At 35.8% G+C, this 15,080-nt stretch overlaps 1 protein-coding gene across 1 annotated transcript; it reads left to right on the forward strand.

The window, feature by feature from the left end:
• The first annotated feature begins 1,058 nt into the window (after window positions 1–1,058).
• exex (extra-extra) lies at window positions 1,059–8,874 on the forward strand. Its single transcript, XM_014236290.3, has 3 exons — window positions 1,059–2,320; window positions 7,324–7,564; window positions 7,727–8,874. The coding sequence occupies exons 1-3, from the start codon at window positions 1,401–1,403 to the stop codon at window positions 8,105–8,107; spliced, it is 1,542 nt and encodes a 513-aa protein (XP_014091765.3). The 5' UTR covers window positions 1,059–1,400; the 3' UTR covers window positions 8,108–8,874.
• Window positions 8,875–15,080: the final 6,206 nt, after the last annotated feature.

Below are 15,080 nucleotides of genomic sequence, written 5' to 3' on the forward strand. Positions count from 1 at the left end.
GCTTCAAAACTCGAACATTCTGATTATATTTTATTAGCATGAATTTCCTTTTATTTTATACTGACATCCAGAAAGTTAAGGAGTATGTGACTAACAATCAAAATATAAATAATTATTCGCATTAAAGTCCTCCACATTCCTTTCGAAAGTATTCAATAAATCGCATACCAACTGACAAAATTACTACAAATAAACTATATCTTAGCTCAGCCAAAATTATTCTTGCCTCCTTCCTCTAAAATATCAAATATAGCATTTGCAGCAGTTAAAGGCACATTTCATCCTCCAAATAGCTTCGGTAATTGTCAAGAATTTGTTGCACAATAAATACAATGATTTCTAATGATTCCGTTGCTACTGCACTTGTCGGCTGTTGCAACATTGACGACGACGAAGTGATGCACGTTTGTTACGTTATGCCGTACTAATGATGACGACGAGGAGCCTAATGACAGCTATAAAGCGCACACTAGATAAATGCCAGCGAACGAAGAGCTCGCTGACGCTTGAGTGTTTCACCTCCACCCAACTCACAGCGTGGCCTCACCAATTGCGGCTACACTCCATAATGATGGTAATTATCCCTCGTTTTTCCAACAATTCCGACAATTTGCAATGCGTTACACCAAAATAAGAGAGTTTAAAAAAAAAAACCGAGCGCGTAGTAAAGGTTACAGCTCAACCCCTTTGCCACTTACACCATTGTGATGGCAGCTACTAAGCCATGGCGTTGTGTGCAGTGCAGCGCCATAAGCAGCCACGCCCACACCATAAGCCACCAGCATATCAGTCGACATTTTAAGCGCCGCTGCGAACACGCCCAACGACGCGCAGCTCATGCTGACGTACTACAATGCGGTAAGCAGAGCGAGATGGCTGCTGCTGCAAGTCTCCATCTTTGAAAAAGCAATCGGAATTGCTATTAGGCGCTGTCGGTGATATGGGTGCGAGTGTGCGTGTGTTGCTGGCGGAGAGCCAATTGAGAGCGTAAGTGGCAAAGAGAGCGTTGACTCAATCGCGGTTGCTTACCAGCGAGCAGCCGATTTGATTAATTCCAATTATCACAGTGAGGTATATGACTCGCAGGCATCGCACGCTGTCGCACAGTTGGTAATGTACGCTCGCCACGGTTAAACGTTATAATGGTTTTAGGCAAGCCGATAAACGTACTTTAATAACACACTGTATACAAATACAAAGCGAAATACGGAAAAAATGCCAAGCAATTGCTCAATTACTTAGTTAATTGATAAAAACAAAAAAAAAAAAACAGTTAGAATATAAAAAGAACCAAATAAAAGACAAGTGAATAATAATTTTTAGGTGCTTGTGAGAAAAAAAATTAAAAGTGATTTTGAAAAAATAATATAAAAAAAACATTTGAAAAAAAGTTTGCAAAAATGTCTAGCGCCCAAGTGTCGCAACCGCCCACGTTGCAGGCGCAACAGCATCAACAGCAGCAACAACAACAACAAATCTCACACTTTCTCAATCACATTGCCGCCGCGCAACAGCAGCAGCAACAACATCAACAAAGCGTTTCACCACAACGCAGCGATTACCAAAATGACAACAACACCAGCTCCACGCTATCGCCGCGCTCACCCGCACATTCCAGTCCCACGCATTCATCACATTCACCACGCTCCGCCACAAATTCACCACCCAACGGTGGTTACGCCACTAATACAAGTCCTAAACCGGAAGCCAGTCATCACGCCGTCTTACACCTGCCGCCCACCAGCAGCAACACTGGCTTGCCACTAATTGTTGCACCAATGCCCGCGCTGCCACACTTGCCGCCCATGACAGCCACGACGGTGGCGAATAGTTTGCGCGATCAACGCATCTTCCCGACATTGGTCAACGCACAGGCTACACTACCGGCGCCGCAGCAGTCAACACTGGCAACACCACGTCTCTACGATACGTTTGCGCCCGGCTCGCTACCCGTCGGTCATGCCGCTTTGGTGAATGGCTGCTATCCGATGCCGCGGTTGCCTTTGAGCAATGTTATGTTGGCGCAACAAAACGTCGCATCCGCTTCGCCGCCCGTTACAACGGCGACGACGACACAGAGTCAACCGAAGAAGTCATTCTGCATTGATGCGCTGCTGGCTAAGACGCAGAGTAATGATGAGCCAGTGGAGAGTGGCGCTGCGAAATCGCTGACCGAGGATCGTTTGGCCGCGTTCCATTATACGCGCGATAATGTCGAATTGAATCAAGCGTTTGCCGCCGGCATAAGCGAGCAGGAGGCGCTGCAGCGAATACGTGAGTCGCGCGAGTATGGTACGCCCAGTCCCGATGGCATGTCAAGGTGAGTGCGAAGATGACCATATTGAAGGTTATGATTTTGTAGAAATTTTTTAATTGAAAAAATTACGACTATTTTATTGATTTGAAGTGAAGATGTGTGTGATTTAATGAGTCCAAAGTTTTTTTTGACCCATGCGAAATAATATTAAAATTTGGTATTCATTAGGTTGGAGCGAAAAATAATTTTTGCCTGAGGGTAAACAATTTTTTTAACATCACTTTTATAGTAAATTTCGAGTTAAAATTTTAATTTCGTAAACACTTTTTGATATGTGTTCTAGAAGCCGTGGAGAGTCCTCTTTCAGGGCAATTAAAAGTTATCAACTTGAAAAAATTTTTTGTGGTCATTATTGGAGTTTAAAAAAAATCTTAACAACATGCTTTAAAAAATTTTGTTTCGCTCCACCCTAGTATTCATGATAGTTAACATTGTTGGTGATAGGCGTTTTTAAGGTGTCCAAAAATTAAGCTATTAGTATGGTCTATTGAGCATTTAATATATTGCCCACTTATTTGGACCACCTGATGGGACAATTACTTATCGCAAACAAAATTAAAATCCAAGTTCTACGCAATTTATGCTTATATTTCTGAATTTTATATAAATTTGAACGCATAGTTAATACTGGAGTTAATTTTGTGATGCATTTAAGTAAGAAAAATTGAAATGTGATTTAGGTCGGTAATTATATATGACTTTTAAGAATACTTGGAACCCAACCCGTATCTGGCACATTTTTCCTTCAAATATTTGGCGTCATGTACGAAATATTCATACAAGATATAAAAAATGATAAAATAATTTTGTTTGTAATTTTTCATTAAATAAGCAAAGTTTGGATAAAACAATAATCTCAATAACTAATAATAGTATGGTCCTTTATTTACATTTTTACTGTGGAACGCACCTTGTATATTAAAAAAATGTAAGCCTTTGGGTTTAAAATTTAAAGTACACCGCCACCTGGCGAATCAACAAATGTGATATTTTCAAATACTAGGTAAATTTTGACAAATCTCCTAATTTTATAGTAATCCGCACCTTTAAAACTATAGTCTCTGTGATGGTCTGGTTAAAAATGCCGCTAGATTGTGTTGGTGCAAAAGCAAAGAAAATTTTAAGTTTTTTTTTTTATATGAATAATATTTATTCGGTAAATTTGTTAGGTAATTCAAAAATCACAATTCAATTATCAACTATATATTGGCGCAGTTAACGGTTCATAATGTATTTAATTTCCTTATCATGATTCATATAAGTTTTTAAATTAGACAAACCTTTTAAAATCGGCTAGAACGATGTTTATTTAGTGGAAGTTCATCTGGAAATAGTTTCACGCCAATAATATATTCAACAGCCAAGAAAGAAAATAATTTCTTTGCATTGGCTGGAAGAAATGATTCAAGTATAAAACCTGCATATTTTTTGCTAACAGTTTTTGAACAAGATCTCGCATTCGAGCTCAAAAGCGCACTGAATGATCAAAAATTGTCCGAAATAAAATTTATATTTTATTCAACCCCACCACCTACTGCGCCTATTTAAAAAATAAATTTTCGGCTTTACTTGTCAATTTTCGAGCCATTTGCTAAATTGTTTTAATAATATAGCTTTTTCGGTTAAGCCCATGTAGCCGATCTCCAGAAGGACTTCCGAAAAAATATATATCGCGTTGAGGAAGATTTTTCGCTTAAAATTATCTTATATCCAAAAAATAAAACTTGTAGCATTATTATAGATGAATAAAGGAAAAGATCGATGGACTAGTCCAACTTTTGAATTCTGACAAAATGGCGGTTTCTCAAAAAAATATTTTTTTTAAATTTACATTCCAGAGTGTCTTAAAGTTCGAAATCTTATTCCTTTACCTGACAAATATGGTATATAAGAACAGGTGGTGTAAAAATCGCTCGTGGTAGCCGCTTTTAAGAAATTTCTTGCACTTATTCTGAAAACAGCGTTTCGAGAAACACTCTAAAAGTTTGGAAGCCAATTGGAAGAAATCTTACAAAAACGCTTATGTCTCCGAAACTCTTTTTTCCGTATCAAATGCAACTTTTCGGCAAAGATTCTCAAATATTATATATGTACATTCTATATAAATTGGAAAATAAATAGGTTTCTGATATCACAAGTAGTTATAACCCCTTAATATCCGGTCAAGAGTTGTCGATTTGTCAGCATTCCTTAAAATTATTTTGATATTGTTTTCGCCTCTAAAATAACAATAAGAACCTAAAACAATTTATTTTGTTTTGCCTCATTTGAATATATACTTATGTACATATGTGTTTTTATTGCGATTTGTTTTTATACGCCGAAATAGAGACTTACATACTATATAGGGTGACATTGTTAAATCCGCTTCTCGAGGAAATAATTGACTTTGGTAGAATTATAATATTTGAATAGCAAAAATCACATGGAAATCGACACTTCTTGTCAAAACCAAAACTTATTTAGTTATAAGTTTTTCCGTTCAGTTTCAACTAAAAATTTTTATTCATTATATGCATAATACTACTTGAAGATAAGATATTTTAATCTTAAAGAACACTACATTAGCGGTTAAATTAAGTTATTTAACTGAAGATTATTTAAGAAAAGTTATAAATTCATACAGAACAGATAACATAATACAATTTTTCAACCGCATATTAAATAAGGAAGCGAAAAGATAGAAATAATAAATATATATGTATGTGTGTATAAATTACAAACTAAGATGCTTCACTCACCACTCCACACATTGTTTTTATTAAAAATTGTTTATAATGCTATTATTGCTAATTACCAATATTTCAACTTGATATCGGCCATTAAATGCCAAGTGGGTTAATGGCTCAAATAACTGACATAACACTCAAGTGTCCGTCTGCTCATGGCAGCGAGAAAAAAAATATTTACAAAACTAATTCAGCAATTGAAAATTGCTTTAACAACGCTTACAGTTGACAATGGCTTGTTATTTAACAGCCACTAAGCTTTCAGCTAATTGTTACCTGTATATACATAAATAAGGTATTTTATACATATAGGGTGAACATATATACACGCTGCTATTAAGGTTGTGTTTGCGTAACATAAATGCGAACATTTTTAAAGCGGCTTGTTAACTTTCATTTGTGCATCAGGGTGTGCTTTAATATAGAAAAATATGATTTTATTTAAATTTTAGTTCCTGGTTCGAAGACAGTTATGTATAATTTTTACTATTGCGATAAAAAAAAAATAAGACAAATTTATTACTTACAAAGTTTTTATTTCGATTGCAAACATTTTAGCACCACCTTAGTAAACATGAATAACAAAGAAATATTATATGATATTACACCTTTTTTTTGCTATGACTTTTCATATTTTGGCGCCTAATTTAAGTGCGCTTATTTAATTTATTTTTAATGTCAATCATTTTAAGCGGATCGAGGTCGCTCTTAGGAAATTCATAAGAGTTGAGTGAAAGAGAAAAATGCTGCCGTAAAGTAGCGTGAGAATTCAGCTGTTTATTTTTCAGTTTAGATAATTGGTGTGATGAAGTTGGACAGCAGTTGATGCTGATTATTGCGGAAGTATTGCTAAACTAAATACAACTTTTAGTATTATTTAAAAAAAGGGCTTAGTTAATATAAGTTCTAGTTAAAAGAAATACATTTTTTTTTAAAATGCAGCTTTAGGATCCTTATAAATTCAATTTAGCTCTACTATGCAATGATTTGTTCAAAATCTTGTTGCCATTTTGAAAGTAATTCCATAATGTCACTTTCATAGAAACAGCTGGGTGAGTTAGTTAGTTAGTGAGTTTCAATAGCAAAATCATTAGCCATAGACAGAAACAGATAGTTACCACTTGGTGCTAGCTTTCGACTATTAGGTCGATGCTTAAAAACCTCCCAACATCAAGCTACCGTAGCTTTTACTGAGTCACTATTGATGTGAATGGCTTGGCATTGTACTGATGCTACACAATTCCTCAGACGGTTCACCTATTGACAGTACAAGTATAACTGAAAAAGATTGGACCAAATCGAAATTGAGCATCATTGGCTGTTGCAGTATCAGGACCATAAGCACTATTCATGGTTTCTGTCGCCAGGCTTTCGTTTTCGCTTTTATTGAAAAAAGACTGTAAAATATGTCATATTTTATCTTTGCTGTTGTCGATTTTTGACGTCTTCTCAAGGATTACTTAGTCAAGCAATCACAAAACCGTCTGAGTAGTTGTTTTAGTAAAAAATCTTATCTCTCTAACGCCATATAGTGTAAACCCAATCGCACTTGTACAACGTAAGATACAGATTACTAAAGCCTACTACTGGAAAAATAATAGATTTCAAGTTATTTCATCTTATATGTAGGTATATGCGAAAAAAATGAAGGAATATAATCGGTAAGGTTATTAGAAAAAAACTATGTATAACGTTAACTATTGAATTTCAAGCTTAGGATATAGAGAAGTTATTTTCGATGTGGAACCGTACAAAATATATATTTCCCTCTGAACGTTTTGAAGTTGTTGAATACTCTGGTCCAGAATCATTGGAACACAGAACTTTACCACTAACCATCTTATGCATTTTGGAAATAACTCATTTTACCTTCGCGTTATACTCCAAAGAGTATGAAGAATGTCTTCCATAAAACAATAGGGGTTCTTTAGTATACATTATACAAGTAGAAACTCATGACGAACAATTTTTTTTCTTCGAAACTCAAACAGTTTCAGTAATTAGAATAAAAAATATAGTTTTAGTCTTCAGATTGGAGTTTTAGATCAAGTTTGCTTCTATAAGGACTGGTAAAGATTTAGGATTAACGAGAATGGTAACGTGAGCATGATCGATCTTCACTGAGTTGTGAGAACAACTGCATAATAATTATTAATCAAAAAGTTGTACTTTTATCAGAAGAATCTATACAAGCAAACTGTAAAACAGTCACATATTTATATAATAAATATAAATTTGATAATCATTACTAACTTTTTTTTTTCTTTTTTATTTCAGATCTGAATCTCCCACATCTTCACATCGATCTAGTCCGCCCATTAGTCCCGGCTGCGAGGATCAACATCATATAGGCATGCCAATGGATTTTCATGATGAATTTAAGAAACCCATTCCACCGCATAGTCCCATTAGACCGCAAGACTTTCCACTCTACGCTGGCGGTCATCCTTACCAATTGCTGGCACAAGGTGGTTCGGCGTTTCATCGTCCACTAGATCCAACAGGCAAACCAATACCGGTAAGTTTTTTAAACACAGATTTTAAATCAATTCGCAAAAAAAAATTTTTTTCACTATGAAAATCGTAAATTCACTATCTTATTCATACAAAAATATTGACATCAATATACCACGCAAATTAGCTAACGTACAACCCTCACTTTCCCCCTCCCTCCTTGCAGTTATCCATGGGTCACACATTCATGCCTTCGCACCTTCAATTCGAATTTTTGGCTCGTGCCGGCATGCTGCACCATCGCATACCCGAGCTGGCCGCCTATCCGCATCACGCCATACTGGGTAAGACACGCCGCCCACGCACCGCATTCACATCACAACAGCTGCTCGAACTCGAAAAGCAATTCAAGCAAAACAAATATTTATCCCGCCCGAAGCGTTTCGAAGTGGCCAGTGGCCTCATGCTCTCCGAGACGCAGGTGAAAATCTGGTTCCAAAATAGACGTATGAAATGGAAACGCTCGAAGAAGGCGCAGCAGGAGGCGAAGGAACGTGCCAAACAACAACAGCAACAACAACAACAGAGTGCAAACAATAGCAGTTAGTTGCTGACCGATGCGATAATTCTGCCAAAAGGCATACACGATCCGGTTCATTATGCCAAATATCCAGCTAACGGTACGCACGACAGCAACACTGCCAACAGCCACCATCCGAGCATTGACTCCGCCATCAGTCATGGTGCTCGTAATTATAATTCTAGTCAAACACATGCGTCGGCCAACGAACTTGGAGCAATGTAACAATGCATTCGGCTAATCGCGCGTTGTTGTTGTGCGGATAGCGTTTACACATTTGCCGCAGAAGCTGTCATAGTTACTGCTGTTGTTGTTGCTGCCGTCGTCCATTGCCGTTGGACGTGCAGCGGCGCTTGGCGTTGGCTTACTGTTTGCTTTGTAATTAGTCCGATTGCGCCGAGATGCGTCCGTGTCAGAAATACACGAGCGTGTGTATGTGTATGCGAGAGGTGAGATGTGAGACGTGAAGACGTACGCGCTTATTTGATTATGCTCACAATTCAATATTTTGAAAAAGAAGCGGAGAAGAAGTATCTTAAAGTCAACGCATATGTGTGTGTGTGTGTATGTCGAATTTGATTGATTTCGTTCGGCGGAAGCACGAATGGTACTTTCGTTAACAACAAATTGCATTGTGTGATACGACAAATTATAATATTTATTGAAGAAAGAACGAGGTATATTTTGTAAATAGCTAAGTGTATATGGTATTGTAATTGTAATTGTAATTATGTAATTGTAGAGAATTTTACTATAAAACAACTTGAAATATAACACAAAAAATGTTCAATGAAGTTTTGGATTTCTTTGATTCGAACTCTAAAAAGCTTAAAAGAGCTCTCCAGCTGATCTCTAATTAGACTCTTTTCCAAGATTTATGCTTTAAATAAAAGAGCAGTCGAAGAAATTGAACTACTGTCTCGAGGCCCTGTAACGAGCTTACCGTATCTTCTGGTAGGAGCATCCGAACGCCTAGAAGTGAATCGGAAGCCATCCGTAACATTCGGTCAATATACATTCTGGTCAAGTATGAGATTGTACTATATTGTAAAAGTTTAGGTGACTTGCTAAATACTCAGTTATCGTATCTTTCTCAACTTCTTTAAAAAACGTGGACTAGATTGTATATGTGACAAAAAAAAATCGTATAATATATAAATATAATTTCTGTACAAGCCAATTGTAGTGGTTCAAGGATTTTAGAGTTATACTTAGTAGGGTGGAGCGAAAGAAAAATGTTTTTCTTGATAAGCCTAAGGGTCAAATTTGTAGATTATAAAAAAAGATAATTTGTAGGCAAAAAAAAATTTTTTTAACATCTAGAGGCATTTTTAAATTAAATTTTCGAGTTAAAGTTTTAATTGCGTAAAAAAATTTTGATTAGTGTTCTAGAAGCTGTGGTGAGTTCTCTTTCTGGTGATTATTGGAGTTTTAAAAAAAGTCTTAAACGACAACATGCTTTTCTTAAGCGTTAAAATAAATTTTGAGTCGAAAACCGTCAAATTCGGTAATTTTTATATAAATGTGAAGAGTTTAAAACAAAAATAATTTTTTCATGTCCAAAAAAAATTTTAACTCGAAATTTACTTTAAAACTGAGTGGGCCGCCTCTAGATGCTAAAAAAAAATTTTTATTCCAAAATTTTTTATTCCAAAATTTTTTGTTCCAAAAAAATTTTTTTTTATAATCTACAGATTTTACCCTGAGGCTAAGTAAAAAAAAAATGTTTTTTCGCTCCACCCTAATATATAATATAATATATTCCCTTAGTTTTTAAGCTATCGATCTGAAGTTTTGCCCCTGTCTGTTTCTCACTCAGAAGCTGCTCATTTGTCCACAACCTGTTACGGTTCCTCACTGGCTGCAATTTGATTCTTTAATTATTTCTGTTCCTTGCTTTAGTTCGCCAGCATCGTAGTTCCAGCGCTTCAGCGCTTGGTCCACATCATCAATTCATCTAAGTTTTGTTCGGCCTCTGCTTTTATTATTTCTGCATTTGTCTAACAGAATTTGCTTTAGAAGAATATTTTTCGACGGCGCAAATAATATGGCCAGTCCACCGTAGCCGCTTCCGCCATAAGCCATCATCACAAATACCACCAAAAATTCTACGCAAAACCTTTCGTTCAAAGTCTTCTAGCATGTTTTCTTCAGCTTTGCATAACGTCCAGGTGCTTCGCTGGCGTATGTTAGCACAGTAGCAATCAGTGGTAGTTTGAAATTTTCAGTGAACTATCGAGGGTGCGACGCTTTAGGTGTTTGCTTAGCGCGAAATAGCATCAGCGACTATTATACTTTGGTTTATTTCCGCAGCTATATTGTTCGTATTGTTCATATTTACTACTGAGTACTTAAACTCGTCAACTATTTCAAAGTTATGCTAGCCAACGCTTAAGTTTTGTCCGATACTGTGTTGCACTGATTTCGCCGTTGAGCATATTAATACTTTCGTTTTTTCCTCATTTATTGTAAGAGCCATAATCGTTGCAGATTTTTCTATTTTTATAAAGGCTGTTTTTAAATCGTCTATAGGTGTCGCAAGAAGGTCTTTATCGTCAGCTTAAGCCAACATTTGAATCGAATTGAAAAATATTGTGCCGTTCGTGTTTACTCCAGAGTCTCTTAACAGCTTTTCAAGCGCAAGACTGAATGGTAGGCTTGAAAGCGCACCCGCTTGTCGTAGTTCGTTTTTCGATATAAATTTATTTGATGTAGAGTTTCCGTTTCGTTGCATATTTCTTACGTACGCCATTGTGGCTTTAATGAGATTTATTAATGTAATAATAATGTATTGGGTATATCAAACATAATGAAAAACCAATTAAATAAAGATGACATCGAATAATGTCGGTTTTCCAAAATGCATTAAGGGGTTACATGGGTTTCGTCGAGCAAAAGACACACTATTTTGAATAATGGTTTTTTTTTTTCATATAAAAAATGAAATATTTTTTTCAAACTTTTTATTATTCTGATTTGATAAAGATTTTGTTTTAGGCTTAAGGCTTGGTTTAAGAAATTATATGAGTTTCTTATAGTTGGCTAGGTTATTCGAGTAGAACGGAACTGGATAATTTTCGATTGAGTCTACACTAATGTCTCTCTTCACTTTTTTGGTGTAACAGTTCACCATATGTAAATACTTACCAGACAAACCTATTCAAAATCTGTGCATACAATGAACACCAAAACTATTCAAACCAATAAAATCTCATTTATGTCGAAAACAACACAGTCATCATCAAACTACTCATCATTGTCATCATCATTCTGACTAGTTGCACCGAAATTGTCATTGTTGTCACCAGTCATCTGGCCACTTTAGCACGTAATTCATGCAATAACCTCGAGTGACACTCGAACAACGCTTAAATGTGAATGAGCTTGGTACAAAGGAGCATGTGGAACAACAATAAATACAGGCGGAAAATGCGCGCAACAGCACGCAAAGAAAATATTTTGCTGGTGGCATCTTGCGTTGAATAAGCAAAGCGCTGTTATGAAGTATGTGAAGCATGAATGAAAGGCGCACAACAAAATGATAACTGTTGTTGTGGTTGTTGTTGTTGGTGATGATGCTGATGTTAACGCTGCTCTGGTTGTATAAGTGTTTTTGGATAAATGACCATGATGAGCAATTTCGGTAAGGAACAATTCAAACAGGAATGTATGTATGAATATCCTTGTGTCGTCATTACACACACACACAAACTATTACAATACACTCAAGTTTCGAATTGTTATCAGCATTGAAGTGCTTCTTATTAGTGCGTCACACATTTGTTGCATGCAACATTTATGTTTTGCTTTATCTATTGTATATACACTATTTACATGGCACTGAGGTGAGACCACAACAACAAATCGAATAGTAAGTGTCATTCAACGAATGATGACAGTTTATATAGTTATAATGATGATTGATTTCAGCGCTGCGATAATGTTTAAAATCAAAGCACCGTTCTGCACCAGGTAATTTGCCACAATTACCCCAAAGCAGCGCCGAAATGTGTTGACGCGGCAAAAGGGTTGGCGCGGGGCGTTCCATATGAATCAAATTAAATTGAACAAATTATAACAATTGGTGAATTCAAACAAATGTTTAAATTGCGATGAGTGCAAGTGCGTGTGTATGCATGTATGTGTGTGTGATTTTTATACTCGGGCACCATATGTGGCAAAGGTTATTTTATGAGTTGCGGCTGGTTGTTATAAAATATAACTATCAAGAGAGTGTTAGATATTTCAACTGGTTTATACACTTATATGTATTTAAGTATGTATGTACACATCAGTAAGATGTCTGTCCGCCAATCGTCTGACTATATAAATAACTACTCTTTAATGACAAAAAAAAATATATATACATATAAATAAATAAAAAAGAAAATGTATATGTGTCCTCAATTCAAAATACCATTACTACAAATTATTTATAACATGGAGTTGCCACCTAATTTCAAATAAAATATTTTTTTCAAATAAATTTTAGCTTCGAGATTCGCAGTAAAGTATGGTACAAAATGTCTTTTATCGTTTAAATTTCTTTTAATTTTTAAACAGTGTTGCCAACCTGTTAATATTTTTACACAAATACCATATTGAGCTAAAAAATATAAATATATGAAAATACGATAATATGAGTATACATTTTTTCATTATTATTATTTATCATATGACATAATGACGTTGCCACATAACCAAAAAAAGCAAACAATTCATTAAAATTAGAAAACAAAAACGTTAACTTCGGCTGCACCGGAGCTACAATACCATTCATGGGTGCAATTCCTATAGCATTATATTGATGTTTATTGGACAGTTTATTTGATAATTTCGTGAAGATATCTTGTTTTATAAAAAAGTTTTCCATTTAAGGACTTGATTCTGATCGCTCAATTTGTATGGCAGCTATATGCTATAAGGGTCCGATCTGAAAAATTTCGATATCGGCGGTGCCAACTAATAGTCGGGAGTTGCCGCTACCACAACGTCATAATTTTCTATCATCTCCATTCTATGACCACTGTTTAAAACCAGATCGGATAACCCCACATGTAGAAGAGGTTACACCTCGCACTCATATTGCCATAGGCATTGCATATTGGTCTCTATTAACCGGTGAGAAAGATTTCGGATCTACCTCGCCGAGCAAGCTCTTGATTATAGAGTTTATTACAGATTAAGATATGGTTATCATCTTAAAAGCTAGCGGGATAAATTCTATAAGATTCCCTGAATGAATGTTAAAAGTTCAGCGCGACAAGAAACGCGAAAACATCTCAATAACCCTACATATTCCATAATATGTGCTTGGTAAAAATCATTCGGTTCCACTCGAAACTCCGCGCATCCCTACATAATATTTTATTATATTATTGTTGATGACAAATGTTATTTGTCGCATCTGTTGCAAATTAAATTGAGGTTAGCGCTCACTGCTCCGATTGTGGCATGGCAGGGTGCCGGCGGATGCTTGGCATTATCCGTTGTTGTTTTGCTGCGCACTTTACGCTTTTCACAGCCAGCGCAAAGCATTCGCATCAATTGCGACTTCTAACACCAGCGGTAACACAACAAAGACAACAACAACAATCACTGTGGTAGCACCACCAACTCGACTGGTTCAATGTAAACGGATTAGCTTGTTGCGATCGCGCTCAGCCAGGGGCTGTTGACGCGGGGTGCAATGCCGCTTTCGTTAAGCGAACTGAATTGGTGCATGTTGACATGAATGAGGCACAAACCAGAACAACAAAAGCAACAATAACAACAACAACAACAATAGCGAAATACACAATAGCACTTTTATTCCATATTTATTGTGTTTATTGAGCGCGTTAAATATCAACGGCAATTATGAAATTTGTTTTTGCAACAACAATACAGGCAACAACAACAAGCTTACTTGCGACTGATTTGAATTGGTAACATGCGCTGATCTCCATGTCAACACAGATGATCACATTCGTCTCACAACTGCTTTTACCCTCGCACACACACATTCACATAAACACACACTGACACTTGCATACATTTAAACATGCATACATACGCACAATGTACATATTTGATTAGGCATATTCATATGGGTATTGAGTTGATGACGTGCCAGAACTGCTTTATTTACATTTGTGATTGCCGCTTTGCGCCTTTGAATAACAATAAGCTTCGCTCGCTGGTTCGTTTGCTCGCGCTTTTCAAATGTTGCGTTTCTATAATTTTACTGTTATTCGCCAATTTATAGTTTATTAGAAATATTTACAGATGGTGGGTGCAAATGGACCATTTTATAAGTATAATTGTATTTATATATGTATTTTTGTAATTTCAAATTTGTTTGTGGAATTTGCAATTAATTTTCGGTTCGAAAGCGATTTTGTGTGTTGTATTTTTAAATGAAGCTGCTTGGACTTACATGTAGGTATGTGTGTACATACATATGTCTGTATTATTTTTTTGTAATAAATAAAAACTGTTTTCGACTCGTTAAGCCTTAAGGAGTGGAGAATCGAATAGACAACTATCGTAGAGAAAGAGCATAGCAGGCAATATGCCCTACATATGTATGTATAAATACGGTACTGTTTTATCGGTACTCCCTATCAAACTCAGCTTGCTAATTTTGTTGTTACTTTTCCAAGTAAATTTTTTGTCAAGAGAGCGGAGCTCAAATACAGCAAGCGATAAATGGCGAATCGAAGTAAACTAATATTATATCTAGAAGCGACAAAATCTGTAGAAATTTTGAGATATATTTTTTTTAATCAACTGATACTTTATTATTACAAAAAAAAAAAAGATTATAATAGGCTGGATGCAAATAGTAGATCAAGAGATATTTAGCTATCATAAAATTTGTAAATCTATGATTTTAAAAATATCTCAGAAGCGTTGATGGGTTAAAAATTCAATGAAAGAGAAGTAATGATATTTTTATATTGTAGTATCCAGGTTAATATTTCAATCTATATTCGTGGCGAATCGCGTAATTTATATA

The sequence above is a fragment of the Bactrocera oleae genome, chromosome 6, assembly GCF_042242935.1.
Source record: "Bactrocera oleae isolate idBacOlea1 chromosome 6, idBacOlea1, whole genome shotgun sequence".
NCBI classification, from domain to species: domain Eukaryota; kingdom Metazoa; phylum Arthropoda; class Insecta; order Diptera; family Tephritidae; genus Bactrocera; species Bactrocera oleae.

Bases quoted from the DNA above. Each gene is read 5' to 3' on its own strand.
- exex (XM_014236290.3), top strand. From the start codon at position 1,401: ATGTCTAGCGCCCAAGTGTCGCAACCGCCCACGTTGCAGGCGCAACAG. The intron at 2,321-7,323 runs GTGAGTGCGAAG...TTTTTATTTCAG, and splicing joins AGTCCCGATGGCATGTCAAG to ATCTGAATCTCCCACATCTT. The intron at 7,565-7,726 runs GTAAGTTTTTTA...CCCTCCTTGCAG, and splicing joins CAACAGGCAAACCAATACCG to TTATCCATGGGTCACACATT.